The sequence below is a fragment of the Dromiciops gliroides genome, chromosome 4 (genome assembly GCF_019393635.1).
Source record: "Dromiciops gliroides isolate mDroGli1 chromosome 4, mDroGli1.pri, whole genome shotgun sequence".
NCBI classification, from domain to species: domain Eukaryota; kingdom Metazoa; phylum Chordata; class Mammalia; order Microbiotheria; family Microbiotheriidae; genus Dromiciops; species Dromiciops gliroides.
In genome coordinates, this window is record NC_057864.1 from 451,141,498 (window position 1) to 451,166,186 (window position 24,689).

General features: G+C 46.2%; 4 protein-coding genes and 1 pseudogene across 4 annotated transcripts; 3 read left to right on the forward strand and 2 right to left on the reverse strand.

Annotated features, from left to right (window-relative positions):
- The first annotated feature begins 562 nt into the window (after positions 1-562).
- On the forward strand, positions 563-915 carry LOC122754295 (histone H4). Its single transcript, XM_044002588.1, has one exon. It carries the CDS (start codon positions 574-576, stop codon positions 883-885), a length of 312 nt encoding a protein of 103 aa, XP_043858523.1. The 5' UTR covers positions 563-573; the 3' UTR covers positions 886-915.
- Positions 916-19,371: 18,456 nt separating this feature from the next.
- On the forward strand, positions 19,372-20,340 carry LOC122754289 (histone H1.4-like). Its single transcript, XM_044002583.1, has one exon. The coding sequence runs from the start codon at positions 19,494-19,496 to the stop codon at positions 20,151-20,153; it is 660 nt and encodes a 219-aa protein (XP_043858518.1). The 5' UTR covers positions 19,372-19,493; the 3' UTR covers positions 20,154-20,340.
- Positions 20,341-20,643: 303 nt separating this feature from the next.
- Positions 20,644-21,588, reverse strand: LOC122754292 (histone H3). Its single transcript, XM_044002584.1, has one exon. The coding sequence runs from the start codon at positions 21,443-21,445 to the stop codon at positions 21,035-21,037; it is 411 nt and encodes a 136-aa protein (XP_043858519.1). The 5' UTR covers positions 21,446-21,588; the 3' UTR covers positions 20,644-21,034.
- A 604-nt stretch (positions 21,589-22,192) lies between these two features.
- On the reverse strand, positions 22,193-23,312 carry LOC122754294 (histone H2A type 2-A). Its single transcript, XM_044002587.1, has one exon. The coding sequence runs from the start codon at positions 23,255-23,257 to the stop codon at positions 22,865-22,867; it is 393 nt and encodes a 130-aa protein (XP_043858522.1). The 5' UTR covers positions 23,258-23,312; the 3' UTR covers positions 22,193-22,864.
- Positions 23,313-23,390: 78 nt separating this feature from the next.
- Positions 23,391-24,049, forward strand: LOC122754291 (annotated as a pseudogene).
- Positions 24,050-24,689: the final 640 nt, after the last annotated feature.

The window sequence follows — 24,689 nt, forward strand, 5'->3', positions numbered from 1 at the left end:
ATTGTTTGCGTGTTGTCTCCCCTATTAGATTGTGAAGGGCAGGGACTGTCTTTTTGCCTTTTTATCCCAGGCGCTTAGCAGTTCCGGGCACTTAGCAGCCGATTATTGACTGAATGACTGACTGACTAATTTACTGGTTTTTGAATGTGCAATGGGAATTTGCTTGGGATTCGCATGTTCTCTTTACCAAAACGAATTCTTAATTGATTCTAAAGAGTGAAAAAATGATGGTATAAAAATCACAAAAGAAACGATTCCTATTAGAAACATCCATGAACTTAGAGTTGAGACTTCAGTCTTTACAAACCCCTCTATCTAAAGAAAGAAGGGAGAGAAAAGGAAAGGAAAAAGGAAGGGAAGGGAGAGCGAAAGGAAAGGGAAGCAAGAAGACAAAAGAAATGGTTCAATGCCACGCCTCCTTCTTCCAGGGGTTGGAGGAGGAGGAGCCAATCATTAGGCCTTGAGCGCGAAGACTGAGTGTTTTCAATCCGGTCCGCCACTACAGTATATAATGGCAAAATTTTTGCTAAGGAGCCATCATTTCACTTAGGTAGCTCAAGCTAGTCTCTCGAAATGTCTGGACGTGGAAAGGGTGGTAAGGGGCTCGGCAAAGGTGGTGCCAAGCGGCACAGGAAGGTGCTTCGGGACAACATCCAGGGCATCACCAAGCCTGCCATCCGCCGCCTGGCTCGCCGTGGCGGCGTCAAGCGTATCTCGGGGCTCATCTACGAGGAGACTCGCGGCGTGCTGAAGGTGTTCCTGGAGAACGTGATCCGGGACGCCGTCACCTACACCGAGCACGCCAAGAGGAAGACCGTCACCGCCATGGACGTGGTCTACGCCCTCAAGCGCCAGGGCCGGACCCTCTACGGCTTCGGCGGCTAGGTCAACTAACTGCAATTTGCCAGCCCGCCTAAGGAAAACCAAAGGCCCTTTTCAGGGCCAACCACGGTATCGTTCAAAAAAGCTGAACACTGGCTTACTTAACAATGCGTTAGCTTTAAAATTAGGGGGTGGCTTAATTAGCAAGTTTCTACTTGATTACGTTTGTAAGAACCTTTTGTGAAGGGTGAATTCACTTAAAATACTACCCTATAATTTAGGTCAGTGATGGCATTTTTCTTCAGTACGATGGTGTTGAGGTTTTTCAGAACAGGTGCATGATGTACATTTAGTTATTCAAGATCCTCTTATTAAATGGCTCTTCTGCTTTCTAATTTGATAGCGCTCGGGTTACCATGAGGTATGCAAATAAGGAGATGGTACTGGTTCCTTACTATTGGCTGTTAACACAAAGGCGACTTCGGGCCAGGAAAGTGCTTTCACCGCTCCAAATATTTGATACTTCCTTCCCAGCTTGTGAAAGGTAGGTGGGGGACGAGTAAAACTCAGTCATTTCAAGAATGTAAGACAAGAGATGACTAAGGAGGCCCTGTGGTAGGAAGTTAACCCTAATCTGGGCTTTGAAAAAAACAGAATTTTAAGAGGTTGCGGTGGGAAAGGAATGTATTCTAGATAACGGGGAATTGCTTGAGCAAAGATAGAGGAATAGGGAATGTCGAACTGGTCGAAATCTCGTTGAGTCAGCTTAGAGAGCCTTAAACACCAGCCTGATAGGTTTTCTTTTTTTATTCTATTTTATAGAAGCAATAAGAAATCACTGAAGATTTTTGGAAATGGGAATTACACCAGTCAGATAAGCAATTTAGTGGTTGGGGAAAAGATTGGAGAAGGGAAATAATTTTAAATGTAGAGGATATTTACTGTATTCTATGTCTTCCTTATCACTATATCAATAGGTTTTACCTTTATTTGCTAATTTGTTCCTGTTGAGCTATGGAAGCAATCATACTTTTGTATCTCTTTCCAAGTAATAAACTCTTTAAGCCCCTGGGAAGTCCCTGTGTTAGCATAGACTGATTATTTTTTCTAAATTAAGTCTACTGGGATCTGGTCTCTGTATATCTATGTTCCAGCTCATCCCAGGAATCCCTCATGGAGTAGAGAACCATACATCAAACACGAGAACAAATCCTTCCGTGCCTTCTTTTTATGTACATCTCTAGGGTTACTAATAAAACAATTCCATCAAGGAGGCAATATATAGGATATTCCCCTCCTTTCTTTAATCCTGGAGCCACATAAATAATAGCACTTATATAGACCTTTAGAGTTTGATATCTTATTTGATCCTGAGTCTTAGGGGCTATTATTATCCCATTTTACAAATGAGGAAACTGAGGCAAAGATTAAGTGATTTAACCAGGATCGCACCTAGCAAGTAACTGCAGCAGAATTTGAACTCAGGTCATCCTGACTCCAGACCCAGTACTCTGTCCACTGTGCCACCTAGCTGTCCAAATGATTACAACAAGCCTCCTTTAAAACTAAAACTAAAACTAAAACTAAAATGGGTAGTAGCCTATGGGGCTATGTAGAGAAGGGAGAAAGATGTCGATGGGAAGTCAACTCCATTTCTTTAGGATCTTCTGGTCTGGCTATGAGTTTACAAATCCCTAGGGTCTTCTTTGCACCAGCCACTTAATCCCATAACAGCTCTGAGAAGCCTAAAGCCTGGGTTGGGACAGTTAATATTCAGTCAACAAGCATTTATTTATTGAATGCACACTATGTGCCAGGCACTAGGCTAAGCATTGGAGATTCAAAGAAAGGAAAAAGACAGTCCTGCCCTCAGTCAGTTCAGCGTCTAATGGGGGAGACAATAAAAGTACATGGGGGGGGGGGGGACAAGGCCAAATAATGTATAAGATTGGAAATGTAGGAGGAGTCCATGTAATGATGGACTTTGAACACTAAGAAGGATTTTATATTTGATCTTGAAGGTGATAGAGCCACTGGAGTATAGTGGGGGTGGGGTTGGGGGTGACATGCCTAGACCCGTCCTTCAGAAAGATTAATTTGATAGCTAAGTGTAGGACACATTGGAGTGATGAGAGATCAAGTTTGGGAGACCAACCAAAAGGCTAAGGCAGTAGGCATGGGGCAGAAGTGGTGACAAAGTGGGTAGAGTGCTGGACCTAGACTTAGGAAGACCTCAGTTCAAATCTGGCCTTGAACACTAGCTGTGTGATCCTGGACGAATATCTTAACCCCCGTTTGCCTCAGTTTCCTCACTGGTAAAATGAGCTGGAGAAGGAGACAGTAAAAGCACACCAGTATCTTTGTCAAGAAAACTCCCAAATGGGATCATGAAGGGTCAGACAGTACTGAACAACAACAACCATGATGAGGTGATAAGGGCCTGTACCAGAGTAGTAGCAGTGTCAGAGGAAAAAAGGGGATCTATAGAAGAGATGTTACAAATATGATATCAACAGGACCTAGCAACAGATTGGATATGTGTAATGAGTGGGAGTGAGGGGTAAGCTTGGGTGACTGGGAGGGTGGTGGTTCCTTCACCAATAATATCCAAGTTAGGAAGTGGGGGAGGATTTGTGGGGAAAGATGAGTTTATGCTAAATTTAAGATATCTACAGGACAAGAACTTCAAAGTGTCCATTAGGCAATGGGAGATGCAAATCTGGAGGACAGAGAGGAAATGGAGGCATCTTTTGCAGACAGTCTTTTCAAGGAGTGTATCCACAAAAAGGAGATAGAGTGAAGTGTTTTTGAGGATGGAGGAGACACAGGGATGTTTGTGGGCCATAAGAAAACAATCAGTAGACAGGAAGGATTGAAGGTCAGAGAGTAGGGATGATAGATAGGACAAGACAAGATGATCTTAGCAAACGGCCTCCATTATTTCAGTGAAATATGAGGCAGGGTTCCCAGCCTAGAGGTTGGGGGCAGAGGGAGTCTGGGAAGTTTGAGAAGGAATAAAAAAAAGAAAATCTGTTATGGTGAGTGAAGTATAAAATTATTATCTTGCCAGAATGAGGGCCCAGTGTGGCAGCGAAAGATGAAATGACTAAGGAGACCAAGGTTATAGCTTCTGAGTATATCTATTTATTAAGCAATGCATACTAATTACATGACAAATCAGTACCAGTCTCCTCAGCTTTGGCATTAGACTCCAAATACAGGGGAAACAAATTTTTATACATTAAAAGCAATCAAATAAGACCAATTAATTAAAAGAAAATAATTAACTAGGATACAAAATTAGGTAATTGGATTTCTAATTGGAGAAAAGATTAGGGACTTTCCAAGTTGGGAAGGGGAGAGTGAACAGGTGCAATTCCCTGAAATCAGAAAAAGAGGTGTCCCACTCCCCACAAGGAGGCTGTATTCAATGAAAAGAACATGAAAACAATATCTGATTGACAGGGCCAGTTTTCAGATAAGACACAGCTGTTGCTCAAGATGTATACTTGTGAGAAACTCCTTGCATCAATTTTTGCATCTAGCCAGGTTTCTGGTCAGCATAACCCAAGTCCTTGGTCTCTGAAAAGTATGTAGAGGTGGTCTACATTCAAACAATGCAATAACAGTTTCTCACAATTCCCATAATTGAATAAACTTTTTCCACAAGGCAGAAATTGGACTGGATTCATAACTGAATAGAAAGGGAACTGACCAATTTCCAGAACTGAGTTACAAGATGGATTCAGTGTGGTTCACTCAAATTCCATTAGTATATGTTATTTTAATTCCCTCACTTTCCCCCTTTTAATTCATAGGGGAGGGGCCATCCCACCCCCACACCCAGGGATTACCTATCTATAAATCAAATCTATATGGTTTTCATATATTAATAATCAGAATTATGTAAGTCAGGTAACATCAAATTGCTTAAAGAGCTCACAATGGACTAATTTTGAGAAGGGAGATTTACATGTCAGCGAGATAACCACGAAAATTCAGCAAATGTTAACACCATGAAACAAAAGGCCAGAGCAATAAAATTATGATCATCAATATGGAATACCATTGAGTCTCCATGTATCCTAGTAAACTACTCCTAATATCCATTTTGTCTTGATTCCCTCACTAGTTGTCATAAACTAATAAGCCACCTTGAGGAAATGTTACTTCAAAATGAATGACTTAATTAAATAGCAAATCAAAATAAATGACAAGGAGAATCCTTCCCTCTTCAACCCTGTTCATAGAGGAGTATATCCCCCCTCTCAGATTCCAACACCATGGTGGGAGCCAGGACATATGCAGAGGGAACAGGCAAAGTCAGGGCAACTATGCTCCCAGGGATGCAGCTCCAACATCACTGCAAACTCTTTGAGCCAACTGGCTAGGAAAAAACCCCACAAAACTCTTAGCCTGAAGATAATTCTGTCTTTACCCTAGATTTGTCAGGGGTCTGTGTTTTGTACTTGGCAACATCCTTCACAGTCATATGACAACCTATCTCTAACTTTTGTTGTTCAGTCATTTTTCGATCAAGTCTGAATCTTCATCAACCCATTTGGGATTTTCTTGGCAGAGATACTGGAGTGGTTTTCCATTTCCTTCTCCAGCTTATTTTACCAATGAGGAAACTGAGGCAAACAGGATTCAGTGACTTGCCCAGGATCACAGAGCTAGTAAGTGTCTGAAGCTGGATATGAATTCAGGAAGAGGAGTCTTCCTAACTCCAGGTCCAGCTCTCTAGAGGCTCAGAATGGTTTAGTAACTTATGTATGGTCACACAGCAAATACAATTGAGGAGCAAGATTTAGAACCAAAATCTCCCTGATGGCAAATCTAGAGTGCAGAGATTAACATTGAGATTCTGTGACTATGCTTCTTGAAGAACTATGCCTGAATATCTTCCCAACTAGAATCTTATAAATATATATGTTGTATCCTCCCTGAATAAAATGTAAATTTAGTACAGGAACAAAATTTCCATTGATCTTTTTATACTGTGCCTTGGTCCTTGAAATATTTTGTTCTGTTTTTATATTCTGAACTTAATATATAATAAAGTTATCATGTAACTATTTCTTCTTTCCCTAAAGATGGTTGCCATTAGACACAAATGTGTGTGCATGTGTGCCAAACCATTCCATACATACTTCTATTTATCAGTTCTTTCTCTGGAGGCAGAGTTTTATTTCATAGATCTTTTGTAGTTAATTTGGGTTTTTATAACAGTCAAAATGACTTAGTTGCTCAAAGTTGTCCTTAAAACAATATTGCGGGGCAGCTAGGTGGCACAGTGGATAGAGCACCGGCCCTGGATTCAGGAGGACCTGAGTTCAAATCCAGCCTCAGACACTAGCTGTGTGACCCTGGGCAAGTCACTTAACCCCAATTGCCCTGAAAAAAAAATAAACAATATTGCTGTTCTTGCACACAACGTTCTCTTGGTTCTGCTCATTTTACTCTTCATTATTTTGTGCAAGTCTATCCATGTTTTTGTTTTTGGTGAGGCAATTGGGGTTAAGTGACTTGCCCAGGGTCACACAACTAGTAAATATTAAGTGTCTGAGGGTAGATTTGAACTCAGGTCCTCCTGACTCCAGGGCTGCTCCTCTATCTACTGTGCCACCTAGCTGCCCCATCCATGTTTTCTCTAAGATTGTCAAATTCATAATTTCTTATAGCACAGGAGTATTCCATCACGATCACATACCACAATTTTTTCAGTTATTCCCCAATTGACAGACACCCCCCAAATTTCCAGTTCTTTGTCACCAGAAAGAGAGCTGCTATAAATGTTTTAGAACATGTAGGTTCTTTTCGTTTTTCCTGATCATCTTGGGAAACAGACCCAGAAGTGACTGGGTTAATGGGCATAGGCAGTTTAATAACTATTTAGGCATGATTCCAGATTGCTCTCCAATATGGTTGGATTAATTCACAGTTCTACCAACAGTGCATTAGTATCCCAATTTTTCCACATCCTCTCCAACATTTGTTGCTTTTCATCTTCTATCATTTCAGCGATCTTATAAGTGTAAAATGATATCTCAAGGTTGTTAAATTTCTCTAATCAATAATGGTTATGGGCATTTTTTCATATGAACATAAATTGTTATGATTTCTTCATCAGAAAACTGCCTGTTCATATTCTTTGACCATTTATTAATTGGGGAATGACTCAAATTCTTATAGATTTGACAAAGTTCTTTAAATATTTGAGATGAGACCTTTATCTGAGAAATTGTCTATAAAAATTTCCCCCCAATTTTCTGCTTTCCTTCTGATCTTGGCTACATTTGGTTTTATTTGTACAAAACCTTTTTAAATTAATGTACTCAAAATTTTCCATTTAAACCTCATTATCTAAGTAGACCTATTTTAGAAAAAGAAATTGAACACGTCATAAATTAAGTTCCTAAGAAAAAAGCACCAGGACCAGACAGTTTTACAAGTGAATCCTATCAGACATTTGAAATCAATGTTCATAACGACTCTATTGCATAGTTTGAGAGCTGGAATTGCATCTATAAGATAGTACTGTGTATTCTATTTCTTGGTTTGCATGGCTTCTTCCTCCTATGGTAAGCTCCTTGAGGATTGGGCTGGTGACATGTCCATGTTTTTATAGCATAGTGCCTTGAATATAGTATAAAGTTTGAACTGACCTGAAAGGCCTGTCTGTATTCAAATCTCCCAACTTACATCAAAACAGGACATTAGGCATTTTATAAACTATACCTGGGGCAGCCAGGTGATGCATTAGATAGAGTGCCAGGCCTAGAGTCATGAAGACTCCTCTTCCTGAGTTCAAATCTAGTCTCAGACTAGACTATGTGACCCTCTTTGCCTCAGTTTCCTCATCTGTAAAATGAGTTGGAGAAGGATGGAAGGATGTTAGACAAGAAAACCCTAAATGGGGTCACAAAAAGTTGGATTAAACTGAACAACAATGACAACATAGCCCATAGCTGGAACAATGCTATTGATAAAGTTAAGTTTGTTTCCTGATAACACTAAAGGTTTCCCAACAAACAGACACACATGTCTGACATCTAGATATATAGCTGAATTAGTAACAATGAAAAGGGAAGGTAATATTTGTAATACTTGATCCAGCAACAAGTATCAGTTACTGAAGAAATCCAGTGAAGAGCTTTTTGTAGATACTCTTACTCGTAGTACTGATTGGAGTAATTATTGAATCTATCTGTAAAAGCTTGCTATTGCACTAGAAGAAAATTGGAGGGTAAAATCAGGGAGTTGAATGGGCAGGTATTATCACCCACAAACAAGTATGCATTGAATTAAAGAGAAGGTAGGAACACTTAGATTCCGTAACTGCTTTTTGAAGGACTGTACCTGAAAATCTCCTCTCCTAGAGACTTATTGTGTTTAAATATTGCTTTCTCCCCCAGTAGGATATAAATTCCTTAAGGACAGAGATACCTTTCCATTTTGTCTGTAGCCAGTGCCTTGCACACAGTGGACTAAATGCTCGTTCAAGAAGTCATAGATCATGAGTAGATTTAGAGCTGAAGTGTTCAAATTTGGGTTGGATTGAATTGGATTGATTATCTAAATGAGATGAGGTACCAACCATTGAGGATTTAAAATGCAATAAAGAATATGGCCAGAAATAGAGTCCTTCGTACTGTGGTTTCATCTACTTTTGGTCTTCATCCTGTACCATCTCTTCTAACCAGCTGTGTAAAATAGTTCTTATCCTTATGTTGTCCCTTTAAGACCTCTAGGAACAATTCCACCCTTGGGCTTTAGTGTACTGTTGTTAGGTGAACAAGCCAGTGACCAAATTGTCCATCCCATCTATGGTTTTCCAGTTCAATCAAACATTTTTTTTAGCTGTACTTTGCACATAACAGGAACTTCATAAAATATTTTGGTAAAACATTTAAAATTTACTCAGGTACTAGGGATATAAAAATAAAAAACTAATAATTGGGGTAGCTAGGTGGGGCAGTGGATAAAGCACCAGCTCTGGATTCAGGATGACCTGAGTTCAAATGCAGCCTCAGACACTTGACACTTTACTAGCTTTGTAATCCTGGGAAAGTCACTTAACCCTCCTTGCCCTACAAAAACAAACAAAACTAATATACTTAGTCTCAAGGAGCCTGTCTCCATTACTTTGTTTCCACCTTCCCTTAGCCTTTATCTCTCTACCCAGGAATCCTGATGTCCAGCCACAAGATCATAATATCATAGATTTAGAACTATAAGGGACCTTAGAGCCACTGTAGTCCAAACCCCAAATTTTATAGATGAAGAAACTGAGGCTCATAACAGTTAAGTGACTTGGACAAGGGTATATGGATACTGAGTAGGAGAGCTGATATTTGCCTCCCCCCCCCACCAGTCCACAGACTGCAAATGTAACACTTTTTCTTTCATTCTCTCCATACAAAATCACTCTCTTCTCCGACACAGAGAAGGGGGTGAAGGGGAAAGGGAAAAGGAAAGAGAAAGAGAGAGACAGTGACAGAGACAGACAGATGACAGAGAAAGAGAGCAAACGCATTTATTCCAGTGTCTTTTCTCATGAGACAATTCTGCCATGACCTGGATGATTTCACTTGCTCTCTTCTGGGCTGCCATAAGGCAGGAGACTTTGGTAGAGCAGGCAGCAACCAGAATTTGCCTTCAGGGAGAGTGGGATGGATTTGTATAAGAAGAGGGTAATGTTTTTCTCCATGTGTTCAGAACCTTTTCAGATGGTGTATAGCATATTTGGCTAATTGGCAAGTATAACACATCAGGCCAATGTTCCCAGGCATTAGTCTACAAAGATTCCCATATGGGCATGGTTTTACTTCATTGTTGTCACCTATGTTTAGAGATTACATGACTGGGGAGTGCCCCCAAATACCTCCCAGAGAGTAGAAATCCTTTTAACAGAAACAAAACTTTTCAGTTGGCTAATAGGAATGCAATTGTCCTGGGAGCCAGAACACTTTGGCTGTGAAATTCACACTCAGGCAGGGAAGTCTTTCTGATAGGTTGACATAGCAGGAAGCTGCTGAGGCCAGAGGTCATGTGACATAGTGTTAGCAGGGTAGTACAGGGGAATGAACTTTACACAATGTTCAGCAGATGGCTTCCAGAGTCAGAGAATCTCAGTTGTAGGAATCAACAGAAGACACTTAGTACAACACATCCTGAAAAAGGATCACCTATGGTAGTCTTCCACACTTCTTTAAGTCTCAGTTTCCTTATCTGTAAATTGGACTGCCTACTTCACACAATTGTAAGGAAGGATAAACTCAATTGTAAATTGTAAAAAGTTATGAAACATGAGCTAATTTGGAAGGAAGTCCAGAAAGGGAATGTTGAGAGCTATAAATCCTTTTCCTGGATCATAAAACTAAAAATCGAACTCTGATTGGATGCTCATAAAGAAATGTATCCCTCTGTGTCACATGTGTGTTACAGTTGGTCATGACCACAGGATTTAAAGTTGGATTTGTAAAAATTATCTCATCCAAATCAAGGGAAGTCATAGGCCAGAGAGTTAAGTGAAACTCACACGTGTACCTTCAGCCTGAAATGATACCACAAACTGTCCAGGTGTCCACAAATACTTTCCAGGGTGCTTTTAAAATCAGACACTATGTCTAAGTAACAGGAAAAGAACATTTTATGGTGGAATTAAATGTCTATGAGGCACATGTGATGTAGACATGAATCAAAAGATGGGAGATCCAGGTCTGAGCCCCAAACTTACCCTATTATTCTGAACAAGTTCCTTACCTTAGACCTACACTTGGCCCCCAAATTGGGCTAAAGTGTTACTAAGGTCCCTACTGGTTTGAAATTCCATGATTTTAAGATTGCAGTATAATCTTCCTTCCCATATCATGAAAGAATTTGTCTCTTGTAAGACATGTCCTGGAGTAGAATGAGGAATATTTAGGTGGGAGTGGCTTTCTGAAAGGCCCTTGTAAATATGTCTGCTTTCACTGAATGTGATGTTTAAAATGTAATTGTGTGGTCACCTTAAATTAGAAGCTTTAGCACCAGTCTTTGGGCATTAAACATTTATTAAAGCATACCAGGTATTAGTAAAAAGAGAACACGTGGAGTTCAAAAAGTTAAGAAAAGGCCTATCTAGCCTAGAGTTTCATCCTGGTCTGCTTCTTCCCCAAGTCCTTGGCCATGAGCCTGCTTCAACCACGAACTGCCCAAGCAAACTGAGTGTGGAAGCATTTTATAGGTCCAGAGGAGAGGCGGTCCTCACACACTGCTTCAAGCTGATTGGTTAGCATCATCCAGATCCATTGGTTCACTGCACTCAAGAGTGGTCTTGTGTTGATGCCATAGTCCACAGCCTCTGAGAACACTCCCTCTTGGGAGTTAAGTATGTTAATCAGCAAAGTCAATCACTCTCAATCAGTCTCACTTAATTCAATCCATTCTAAATTAATCTCAGGTGGGGCTTTTGGCTATCTGCCAAATCCCACTATTTTCTCACACTAACTATAAAGCAGGCTCTTGACTCTCTGACTTCTCCTCAGTGCCATGGAAAGGTAAATGTAGCACAATGGAAAGAAGACTGACTCTGGAGCCAAAGGACCTGCCTTCAAATTCCCCATGTATTGCTTACTTTCTGGGTGACTTTTGGCTAATTCCCTGAGTCTCAGTCTCCTCATCTGTAAAATGAGGGGTAACTTCTAGTATTTTTCAGAGGAAGGCAGTGAGCCTGGTGATTCATACCTTATGAGCATCAGTTGAAGAAATAGGGGGTAGTTAGCCTGGAGAAGAAAAGACTGGGATGGGATGGGGAAAACATAATAACTATCTTTAAAGAGCTGAAGGGTTATCACTGAGGAGAAGGGGTAGGTTTGTTCAGCATTGCCCCATAGGAAAAAAACTAGTAGTAGTGTGTAAAAAGAAGGTGCAAAGATGAGAGTTAGGAAATTTAGGCTTGGAGTCAGGAAAATCTTCCTACCAATTAGAGCTATGCACCTCTGATCTCCGCTGTTCAGTGATATAGTTACAAAAAATGCTAGCTAGAGCAATTAGTCTAGAAAATGAATTTAAAGTGTGAACATTTCCCCATTTGCAGAGCCAAAGATGGTGAACTTAGAAAAATCCAGAAAGTCATTGAAAAAATACAATAGATGATTAATATTCTTATTAAAGTCATAAGTTTGATAAATGATTATTAATAACCAATATTGGGGAGATTCACACACACACACACACACACACACACACACACACACACACCTTCTTCCAAATTCCTGACTTTAAGTTCAGTTTTCTTGTAGGACATTACTTATGAGATTGCATTAATTGTCCTCAGATTGGGGCAGACCCCACCCAATGGCATAAGGAATTTCATCTAAGGTTAGGAGGCCCATTTCTTTCTGCTTAGGCTTGGCATTCTTTGAATGAATAGTCTAAATCTATGGGTGGTCTGGTATACACTCTCCCTATTCAAGAGACACTGAGCCCTTCATTTGAATATAGCCCACTTCCAATCATGTGAATCAATGAGATTTGATTGCTGTTTGACTGACCACCTACTGTTTTAAAGGGTATATGAACTGTGAGTCTTCAGCCATTATTGTCTTTAGTCTAAGAGAAACAAGTAAATGGCCATCCTTTTATTAATAACCTACTGACCTTATTAATAAAATGATTAAATTACTCAGAAACTATGTCTCTCAAACTCTTTTAAATGACACAAAAGATTCAAAAAGTCCAAAAAATCATCAGTATTCCTACACAGTACTAACAAAATAAAAAATAAAGATTGCTGAAAGGAGAAGTTTCACTCAAAATAATCTACTAATTCTGGACTTCTATAAATATAAGTATAAAAATGTTTGTTTTAACAGATATAAAGGAAAACTGAAAAATCGGAAAAGATTCATTGTTCACAGTTAGCTGATGCTAATCTAATTAAAATGACTATGCCACCTAAATTAATTTACAGGTTTTGTGTCATACCAATAAAAATGCCAAGGAAGGATACATTAAAAAAACTAGATAAAAATGCTATAGAATATAATTGGTATATAAAATGTTTAGATTATTAAGAGGAATCATTAGTTTAAAAAAAAGGAGAAATGAACCTATAACTAGATCTGTTTTTTGTTTTTGTTTTTTTTTGCAGGGCAATGGGGGTTAAGTGACTTGCCCAGGGTCACACAGCTAGTAAGTGTCAAGTGTCTGAGGCCAGATTTGAACTCAGGTATTCCTGAATCCAGGGCCAGTGCTCTATCCACTGCGCCCCCTAGCTGCCCCATAACTAGATCTTAAACTGTTTTTCAAAGTAGCAATAATCTCAGTTATTTGTTTTAAAATATGGAAAAGTAAATCAGAGTAAAAGAAGAGATAAGCAAAGGCAAAAAGTAATCCAATTTAGCGATCCAGGGGTTGATAAGCCACAGAAATAAAAACCAAATAAGAGAAAGGCTTTCCTATTAGATGAGAACTAAGGAGAAACTGTTCAGTAAAAATTGAACTTGGACTAGCAACCCATACAATATATTCTAATACAACCCATATGAATGCTTGACTTCTATATAAAAAGTCACTTCGTTGTTTTTTTTTTTTAATTTTAGTGAGGCAATTGGGGTTAAGTGACTTGCCCAGGGTCACACAGCTAGTAAGTGTTAAGTGTCTGAGGCTGGATTTGAACTCAGGTCCACCTGACTCCAGGGCCCATGCTCTATCCACTGCGCCACCTAGCTGCCCCCAAAAGTCACTTCATTTAAAAATAAAAATAATGAGGGTGGAGATACTTTGTTCCATCATGGGTGAGAGTGGAGAAGTCCTTAAGAAGACAAGGTAAAAGACTGAAAAAGACAAAATGGATGATACCTAAAAATTAAAAGGCTTGGGGCAGCTAGGTGGTGTGGTGGATAGAGCACTGGCCCTGGATTCAGGAAGACCCAAGTTCAAAGCTGGCCTCAGACACTTAACACTTACTAGCTGTGTGACCCTGGGCAAGTCACTTAACTCCCATTGCCTCTCAAAAATAAATTTTTTTTTAATTAAAAAGCTTGTGTCCAAACAAAACAAAGCAGCTAAGACCAGAAGGGAAACAGGGAAGTTGAGGGGAAAATATCTGTTGTCTATATCCTGAACAAAAATTTGATATTATCCGGGAGAGACAGGGAATTGACACAAATCTATAAGACCCAGAGCCATTCCTGAGTGGATAAATGATCAGAAGAAATGCAGAAACAGCTTTGTAAAGAATGACAAGCTATCAGAATAAGAAAAAAAGGTGGCTCAAAGTCTCAAAGAGCATTGGTACAGTCGCCTGATGTTGGTGGAAGAGTGCACTGGCCAACTTTGGAGAACATTTTGGAATACTGGAAGAAAAAGGTCTAAACATTTTATGCCTTTTGACCATCATGACAATCCTCTTCCTGGGCATATATACCAAGGAGGAGAAAGGCTAAAAGAAAGCCTCTCCATGCCTTCCCTATTGTGCCAAAATAAGCATGATTGCACTACAACAAAAAGCAGAGTGGGGAGGTGAGAGGGGGATAAATTAGGTGTGCAGCTGTACATGCAATGGAATATATATATATATATTTTTTTTTCCCTGCAAGAAATGATGGCTTTGGGGAGCTGTGAGAAGCCCTGGGAAACTTGTAGGAACTGACACAGAAGTAAGTATAAAAAGCAAGATGATAACTTATGTACGGCATGAATACAAAAGTGTCAACCCAAAACCAGACTAAAAGGTCACAAAATGGCCTTTCTGGGTCTAGAGAAACAATGGGGAACCTTTATTTTTACTTTGCTCCAGTCAGTGGAGACCAGGCAATTACAGGTGTAGAATGTGGCATAGGTTGTCTGTGGGTTCAGTATCTTACAGGTTCTGATTAAATCTTTATTTTTGTTCCAAGCAAGGGTTCAGCTGCAGGTTGGGGGTGGGGGGGACTAGGGGATGTGGTGTCCAAAGGGAAAAGACATTGGTGTCAAAACAAAAGGAACCAATAAAACATTAAATAGAGCTATCCAAGGATGCAATGGGCTTCTTTCCTAAAAAAAATTTTTTTTTTTTTTGTATCTCAAGACGTTACCACAGGAATTCATCTGGGAACACCAGAATTTGTTCTGGTTTCTAGTTTTTTTCCACACACACACACACACACACACACACACACCCCATGCAAGCAAATGGGAAAGACTGGGGGCAGGGGGCTGGGGAATAGGGGGAAAGTATTAACATTTAGTACCTACTAAGTGCCAGGCACTGTGCCAAGTACATCACAACCTCACTAAACAAGAACAAGCCAAACCAAAACATCAACAACCTTGTGAGATAGGTGCTACAGGGACCTTATTTTCCAATGAGGGTGACGGAGTCAGTGAGTGTCTTAGGCTAGATTTGACCTCAGGTCTTACCGACAGTGTTGGCGCAGGGCTCTCTCTCTAGCCACTGTGCCACTTCGCTACCTATGAATGGCCTAAGCAAGCACTGACTAGAGAAGAGCCTTTATTGAAACTGAACACCTCTCCCTACCCCGCAACTTCCACCTCTCAAAATGGAAAGGAGTTGTAATCAGATACATTTGTCATCACAGTCAGGGCTAGTCTCTTTCTTTCCCAGAGGGCCTCTGCCTTGCCCTGGGACTAGTGCAGTCAGTCCTCCCTGCAAGGGGGAAAAAACACTGGGCTCCCTATGGAATCAATGACCCTGAACTCCCAGGGCAAAGGTCTCCATGTGGCTCTGAGCCTTGCTGCACTTCTCCTGCAGATCCTCCTCCAGCTTCCACTTGGTCCCCCAGAGGACCATGGAAATGTGTAGGCCTCTTTCCAGGGCACCAAGTCCATAGGCCCGAGTGTAGATAGGCCTTCTCGTATTCTGTTTGCAGTCCCTGTCCTCTGGTTCTGCAAGCTATGGAGCAGGTGTCATCCAAAGAGTAGAGTTGAGATGAATCTCTCACCAGCAGTGGGGTAACAAGAAGGGGCACAGATAGATTTAGAGCTAGAGATGATTGAGTGCAAGCCCTTCATTTTAGAGGGGAGGAAAAGAGGTCAAGAGACTTGACCAAGGTCACACAGCTATTAAGTGGTTACAGTGGGACTGCTTCCCAGATCTTCTTGGCTCCCAGCCCAGCACTGGAACCAGTACACTGGGATCCCTCTTGGTAAATTGGCACCTGTTCATGGGAGAGACAAAGGACTCATTAGGGGGCAATGGGGATTGAGGACAAGGGGATGTGATACCTTACTGAGGTTTTACCCAGAGAAAAAGGGTTAGTGGAGGGGACTCTTCCTGGGGGCTTGTGGGAGTGTTGGGGGTGCTCTCCCCCTCCCCCACCCCACCATGGATCCTGAACTCTTTGCATGTAGGCAATATACTTAAATTCCTTTCTGTCTGTCTGTCTGTCTGTCTGTCTTACACACACACACACACACACACACACACACACACACACACACACACACACACACACACACACACACACACTCTTTAAAAGGATTGTATTTCACAAACACCCAAGACCTAAAAGGATTTTGTTTGCCCTGGTCTAGAAAACACAGGTTAATATAAGGCCATAGAAGCCTGCAGTTTGTTCCTGGAAAAGCAAATGTGGGTTTGGGGTGGGACCTGGGTTATTCTGGTCCCTGCCAGGCTCCTGACACTCTGTAGCCTCTGGATGGTGCCTGTGAAAAGGAGTTTGGACATAGCTTGTTAGCAAGCGAAGCTTCAAAGATTCTGGCAACAGTTGCCAGTATGTTGCTCCAGCTTTGCCAGAGTATAGGAGTTACTGTCTGGACAGCTCCCACCCCCCACCCCCCACCCCCCACCCCCCAGCTCTTTGTGATACACAAGGCCCGGGGAGATGAAGTGCTTCTGACCCCCAGGCTGGCCTTCCTAACCTTTGCCTGCGGGGGTCAGCAGTCAGGCAGCTGTATCTGTGTGGTGGGAAGGGTGGGGGAAATGGGGGGAGGGGGGGGGCAAGAAAGTGAGAGATCAGGAGAAGAGATAATTCAGTCAGTTTGCCTATTTCTTTCTCAGATCTCTTTCTAGGAGTAAAAGAATGAGTAAGTGAGTGAGTGAGGTGGCTCCTCCACAAAGGGGTGTGGAGAGGCCAGATGGGGAGGATGTGTGGAGACAGGGTGCTGAAGGTCCTGGTGGAGGGTCCGGGCCATCAGGCAGCTACAACTGCTGCTCTTAGGAAGGGAGAGAAAGAAGGGTCTCTGGGACCCGTCTTTCCTTCCATGCTCTCGACCTCTACTGTTGGCTTTCTCCTGAGTCCCTAGGTTTTTCTCAGGGACTAGGTAGCACTTCCGGGAAATAGGAGGTCAGGAGTTGGGAGGGACTGGGGTGCCTTGGGCAAAGAGAAGAAATACCTCCTCTCACCAAGTGTTTTTTTTTTTTTGGGGGGGCGGTGATGCAATTGGGGTTAAGTGACTTGCCCAGGGTCACACAGCTAGTGTGAAGTGTCGGATTTGAACTCAGGTCCTTCTGAATCCAGGGCCGATGCTCTATCCACTGCGCCACCTAGCTGCCCCGTCACCAAGTGTTAGTGGTCGCTATCGCTACAGGCAGATGTCCAGGTACCCTGAATCTTTCCCCTCCCTCTTTCTCTCACAGAATGCACTCATCCATTCTAGTCCTCAAGAAACCAACACTCAATACTTAGAGAGTGACTGCTAGGCTTTACTTACTGTGATACATCCCCCTTTTTCTTCAGCTTTTGAATTTTTAATGCTTGAACGCACGGTGCATTTGCCTTTGTTTAAAAAAAAAATCACAGAGAAAGAGCTATTTGCTGTGGGGATGGAAGCAGGCCCATGTTCCCAGTGTTACCTGTGTCAAGAATAGGGACTCGAGGGACCGCTACTGTGGTTCTTTCCATTCAGCCATGAATTAGGTTGGGGCACAAAATAGGGTTCCGCCATTGTCTTTGCTCTGACGGTTTGAGAGAATAAAAGGGTTCTCTGGAACCTACTGTGTGGCACTTGTGAATGGAGAACCAGTGCATTTACCCACTGTAAAGGGTTGTAGACTAATGGGACCGTCCAGGACTTCAACTAAACAAGTCAGAGGGGCCCATTTAGTGTTCTTCCCGACTTCAAGGGGCTGATCTGAGGCTTCACGTCTCACCCTTTCATTTCTCCAAGTGCTTTCAAGTAATGTGATTGGCCCTGGGCAGGTCAAAAGGAGAAGCAACAGAGTCCAAGCAATCTTTCCTGGACACCGCCCCCTCCCCCCCTCCCCAGGCCGAGGTAATGATGGGTGGTGGTGCTCCTGACTCCATAGCCAGTGGGTATGGATGGAAAACGGAGGAGTCCGTGATTCGCATTTGTATAGTCCCTGGGAAGTGGTTGTCCTACTGTTGTGACCCAGGCAACCAGATCCCCGCCTCCGGGGTGACCCACCCTTGAGATTCCTTTGGAACTGGGCCTCCAACACTAGGGGTGGGGGGAAATTCCAAGCTGTCTTCATTGTCTCGGGGGCCCCTCGGTTAAGGGATGCCGCCGTGGGCCTGAAGAAAGTAGGTGTCCCTCAGTTTGTTCTGCGCAGCTCTGAGTGCTCTTAAGTGATCTCCCTAACCCTGGCGCCTTTTGCTGTGCTGCCTTTCTTGGTCCTGCTCAAACCCTAGAGCCCCTTCCCCCTTCGCCTTAAATGATTACCAAAAGGGAAGGGGGGAAGAAGAGTAACTAGGGCACTTTAGAAGTCACAGCTTTGGCGGGAGCAGCCCCGAAGACCCCTGGGTTCGGTTAGTTCCTAGCGATAGCGCTGTGCATACCGAGGCGCTCCAGAGGCCTCCTCGCCTCCCATCTTGCGCAAAAGTTGCCAAGAGTCAGTAGTAGAACCTTAAGTCTGGTGAGAGGAAACGTGCAGGTCACCTAGTTTATACCTAAGTGGCGAATTTTCCACCTCATCGCTAGCCGAGCGGCCGGCTGTACTCCCTCCGGCGTCTGCTGAAACGATTGGTCTGGTGGGGACTTTACTGTTGCTGATCAGCAGTTTCTACGTTAGTGGAGTTTAGCAACAACTGCCCCCACCCCCACGTCCCGGGAGCTCCAGGACGCTTTCTGCTCAGAACGCCGAAGCACCTGAGGCTACTTTCACGAAAATCGGGGGGTGGCCGCTGCGTGCAGTTACTAGTAAATTCGAAAATACCCCCCCCCCCCGCTCCTTAGTCCACCCCACCCCCAGCCTCCGAAACGCCAACGCTACTAGTCCAGAAAAGGAGTTTCTAAATGGGCCCAGGCTACCAGAAATTGCCAAAGAACTTTTGGTTTAGCTGACGCGGCTGCGTTTTGAGGAAGGCACCGAGTGTCTCCCTCCAGAACAAACCCCAAAGCCCCTGATGCATTTGTTAGCAGAGTCTGGTCCCCTTCGGGCTGCAATCCGTGGGTCCCTCCTTCCCTCCCTCCCTCCCTCCCTCTTTCTTTCTCCTCCCCCCCCCCACACCCTTCCCCCACCCCCACCCCCACCCCCCGCTGGCTCCTCCCTTCGCCCTTCTCCATTTTCTGCTCTTTGCACGCTTCTCCAGCGAAGCCATTTTCCTTCCTTACGGGCGAGGAGGGCTGGGACGGCGCACCAATCACAGGGCAGCCCTTACCTATATATAAGTGGGTCAGCTCGGAGCTCGCTTATTCGCGAGTCCGCGGCGTCCTCTAGTGACTTCTCGCTGTCGCTGCTGTACCGTCCCTTCGCTGCCATGTCCGAGACGGCACCCGCCGCTCCCGCTGCCCCGGCCCCTGCGGAGAAGACCCCGGCCAAGAAAAAGGGCAAGAGGGCTTCGGCCGCCGGGGGAGCGCGGCGCAAGGCCGCGGGGCCGCCGGTGTCGGAGCTGATCACGAAAGCCGTGAGCGCCTCCAAGGAGCGCAATGGCGTGTCCCTGGCCGCCCTGAAGAAGGCGCTGGCGGCCGCCGGCTACGACGTGGACAAGAACAACAGCCGCATCAAGCTGGGGCTCAAGAGCCTGGTGAGCAAGGGCACCCTGGTGCAGACTAAGGGCACTGGCGCCTCTGGATCCTTCAAGCTGAACAAGAAGGCCCCGGCGGCCGACACGAAGGCTAAGGCCAAGAAGCCGGCCTCGGCCAAGACCAAGAAGGCTGCGGGCGCTGCCAAGAAGCCCAAGAAGGCGACGGGGGCCGCGGGCGCCAAGAAGAGCGTGAAGAAGAGCCCGAAGAAAGCCAAGAAGCCGGCGGCCGCCAAGAAAGCGGCCAAGAGCCCGAAGAAGGCCAAGGCGGCCAAGCCCAAGAAGGTGGCCAAGAGCCCCGCTAAGGCCAAGGCGGCCAAGCCCAAGAAGGTGGCCAAGCCCAAGACAGCTAAGCCCAAAGCCGCCAAAAGCAAGAAGGCGGCAGCCAAGAAGTAGAGCTAGCCCTCGAAACTTGTCACACCCAAAGGCTCTTTTCAGAGCCACCCACTCCCCTCAGAAAAAGAGCTGAGCCCTCCGAAATGCAGGTCCTCAGACGAATTAGTTACAAGTTACAATCACCATCCAGATTGTACCTCTAATTTTAAAAAATGAAATGAATAAACCTAAAATAATGAAATATCAAGTCAACCCAAATGCCCTTTCTTCTCTCCGGCCCCCTTCCCCCGCCTACGTACTATATATATATACACACACACACACACACATAATAGGCTTTCCCTTAGTGGAAGGGTGGCTGGGGGGGGGGGGGAAGAGGGGAGACGGCGGCTGCGCCTGTTGCTTGCCTTTACTTTTTCTGAATGAAATGGAAAAAAGGAGTGCGGGAACTTTAGGGGGAAACGGGGGATGGTGAAGTCCTGACCGATTTGCGCGCGCAAACCACCTAACGAAGGACTCCGAAAACAAAAAGAGATACCGTTTGGTTGGTCTTCCCGAAAGTGGCCAAGGGCCAAGAGTATCCATCTGCCTGCCTACCAGAGGGGAACAACGTCAAAACCCGACTCGAGGAGGTAACTGGTTTGCGCGCGCAAACCCCACACCAGTTGAGCGAATTACTACAATCACAATAACTCTTGGCCGTCCCTCCCAAGACTAGTCTTGTTCGTGGGCTTGCGGGGCAAGGGGGGCTGCCCCGCACTCAGTTGGGCGCCGCAAGCCCACGAACGCAAGCTAACTTATGCACGCATGCCACACTGAGGGGTGACGGGAAACCAAGGGAATGAGAACTTGGTACGATCACAGCTTCTCTCGTGAGAGTGTGGGTGGCTCTGAAAAGAGCCTTTGGGGTGTGGACTTTCCACGAGGGGAAAAGCAGCGCCTTACGCCCTCTCGCCACGGATGCGGCGGGCCAGCTGAATGTCCTTGGGCATGATGGTCACTCTCTTGGCGTGAATGGCGCACAGGTTCGTGTCCTCGAACAGCCCCACCAGGTACGCCTCGCTGGCCTCCTGCAGGGCCATGACGGCAGAGCTCTGGAAGCGCAGATCCGTCTTGAAGTCCTGAGCGATTTCACGCACCAGGCGCTGGAACGGCAGCTTGCGGATCAGCAGTTCTGTCGACTTTTGGTAGCGACGGATCTCTCGCAGAGCCACGGTGCCGGGGCGGTAGCGGTGGGGCTTCTTCACACCACCTGTGGCTGGAGCACTCTTGCGGGCAGCCTTGGTGGCCAGCTGCTTGCGAGGGGCCTTGCCACCGGTGGACTTACGGGCGGTCTGCTTGGTACGGGCCATGGCAAGTGGAGCAGAGATGCGCTTCTCCTGGGCAGAAACACGACTGTGAGCTGCACGCGAGCCGGTAGCCTTTATAGACGCAGAAGCACCCTGATTGGGCTGGAGGACTTTGAAAGTCCCGCGCTGCGCCTCGATTGGCTGGGGACCCAAACCAACACCAGTGCCTTGCCATTGGACGTCCCAGGCGCTTTCCGGTTTGCCGCCTCTCGGCCGCCACGCCCCTCCACCTCCCCCCCCCCCCCCCCGCCTCGCGTCCCCTCCATCCCAACCCTACCCCACCCGCCCGGGAAACCCCTCGCTCGCTCCGCAGCTCTGGGCTCCTCATTAATCTCCCAGAACCGGATTCTCTGTTAATTCCTGAATAAAAAGTTGTGCCGGGCCGTGCCTTCCTCGTTTTTTCCTCTCCCTCACTCCCATTCTCCCTCCCCCAACACCCTGCCCCGGGGCCCCTCTCCCTGTTCCGCGGGGAAGAGAACACTTAAAAACGTTCAGTGCTGTGATGTGAGGTGGGTACCTTCCACTAGTTCCCTGGAATGTTGTGGTGCTTGCCAGACTTTGCCCTCGCGGAGCTAAGAACCTTCGGCGGTACCCCACCGCAGCAGTTTTCCTAAAGCTTCCAGCTTTTCCGAGCGCCTCCTCCCCCCCCCCCCCCCCCGCCCCCAGCAGCCCTCTCCAAAGCACTGCACTGGAGTTCCGTGAGGGCAGGAACGAGGCATTTTTTTTTTATTCCAGCCTTCTCTCTCCCTCCTTCCCTCCCTTTTTAGATCCTCGCTAATTAAGGGTGTGCACCACTGCTTCCGGTAACCCTCTCTTTCTCCCGTTCCCGCAGGGTTGTACTGTGTGTTGGGGGCGGCACTCGAAACTGCGTGTGAAAAGCCCGCCTAAGCGGTGGATTGGCCTGGAGCCTGGCTCCCGAGTCACCTGCGGGAAGGCTTAGGTTACCGACACTCCCGAGGCTTCCGACCCTCTCCCGCAGACGGGAGTCGGCAGCCGGCCGGCGTCTCCGCCAACTTATGTTTGTTGCTAGAGAAACTCTGCCACCTCTTGATCACGGGCAAGATTGGCAGTGGACGCTGCCTCCACAGCTTTCGGGACGCGGAGGGAAAGTTAGGGTTGAGGCAAAAAGGGTCGTGTCGGGCTCGACCCGAGCTCGCTGAGGGAGCAGTGGCTTTCCACCACACGGGTGGCTGGTTTCGGTTCGCGTTGGGGTGCCGCGGGTGACAGTCTGAGACGTGCCATACAACAGGTCACGCCGCCTCCGGGCTCCGATTCAGATTCGGGCGGGGAGGGGGGGGAGAGGGAGAGGGAGAGGTAATTGGGATTCAGCAACAGCCCTTTTTCTTTGACAGGGTGGGTGGCTCTGAAAAGAGCCGTTGGTTTCGGGGATGAGCCTTCCGGCCCCAGAAGGTCCGAGTCCGCTTACTTGCCCTTGGCCTTATGGTGACTCTCGGTCTTCTTGGGCAACAGGACGGCCTGGATGTTGGGCAGCACGCCGCCCTGGGCGATGGTCACCTTGCCCAGCAGCTTGTTGAGCTCCTCGTCGTTACGGATGGCGAGTTGGAGGTGGCGGGGGATGATGCGCGTCTTCTTGTTGTCCCTGGCTGCGTTGCCCGCCAGCTCCAAGATTTCGGCCGTCAGGTACTCCAGCACCGCCGCCATGTAGACAGGGGCGCCGGCGCCCACCCGCTCGGCGTAGTTGCCCTTGCGCAGCAGACGGTGAACACGGCCCACGGGAAACTGCAGCCCAGCCCGGGACGAGCGCGATTTGGCCTTGGCGCGAGCCTTGCCTCCCTGCTTTCCGCGGCCAGACATGACGGATACGAGTACAGCACAGCTGCGTCAATCGCCCACTGAGAAACTACACTGGTGCTCCGGCCCGCCGCGCCGGGGCCTTTTATAGCTTGCACGAGGAGTGTGGAGCGGAGCCGCCTGATTGGTCGACAAACTGCCTTTGTCCGAACGGCCACTAGGGAAGCTCGCCTCGGATTCCGTTATTTACATGGCCGTCCTCTCCGCCTATGACGACACCCCTGACAAGCCACCAATCGGAGCCTAGGCTTGCCGGAGCCCTCATTTGCATACGAGCACTATAAGTAGCGGGGGCCGGCTCAGCAACCTTCGTAGTTCCTTTTCTGCAGTCCTCGCTTCTCTTCTTTTCGGCTCTTTCCCTACTCCCGACATGCCCGAGCCGGCCAAGTCCGCTCCTGCCCCTAAGAAGGGCTCCAAGAAGGCCGTGACCAAGGCCCAGAAGAAAGACGGCAAGAAGCGTAAGCGCAGCCGCAAGGAGAGCTACTCCATCTACGTCTACAAAGTGCTGAAGCAGGTCCACCCCGACACCGGCATCTCCTCCAAGGCCATGGGCATCATGAACTCCTTCGTCAACGACATCTTCGAGCGCATCGCCGGCGAGGCTTCCCGCCTGGCCCACTACAACAAGCGCTCCACCATCACTTCCCGGGAGATCCAGACGGCCGTGCGCCTACTGCTGCCCGGGGAGCTGGCCAAGCACGCCGTGTCCGAGGGCACCAAGGCCGTCACCAAGTACACCAGCTCTAAGTAAGACGGTCTGCCCCAGGAGTCGCTCGCGCTCCCCCGCCCCGAAACAAAGGCTCTTTTCAGAGCCACCCACCCTCTCAGAGAAAGGAGCTGTTACGCTCAGAGTCCTTAAGAAACTTACAAATAAATTCCTACACCTGCCCAGCTCTGCACGCCCACCGAGCTGCCGCCCTCTGGCCTCGGCCTCCGGGCGCTCTCCGAATCGCTGCTTCCCCAAAGGCCAGGAAGCGAAAGGGTCCTCGGGGCCCACCGCGCCTAACTCGCGTCTCTAAGCTTACTCCAGGACTTTTACCTCGCAACTTTTGCTTCCCTTCCCTTACTCTCCCCAGGCTCCTCCCCTCCCCTTCCCCCAACCTCACCATCCCAGCGCGCAGGCTCCGCCGCCCTTTCTGATTATGAAACCTCTCCCCAGGGCAAATCCAACTCTCTTCCCAGAGGTGGAAAAATACTATTTCACAACAACCCTGCCCGTGTTTTCTCCCCCTTTAACATTTTCATGGCGTTTCAATTTCTTTAACTGTTTTTTTATAATGGCACTTTTTAGTGAAAATTTTCAAAACTTGCCCGTAGTCTCTATTTCTATTCTGTACTTTTTTTTTTGACGTTTTTGTATTTAACTTGTTTGCTAAAGATGTGCTAGTTGGAAGCCAAATTTTTAGCATTTATTTTCCCAGGGAGTTAAGTTTAT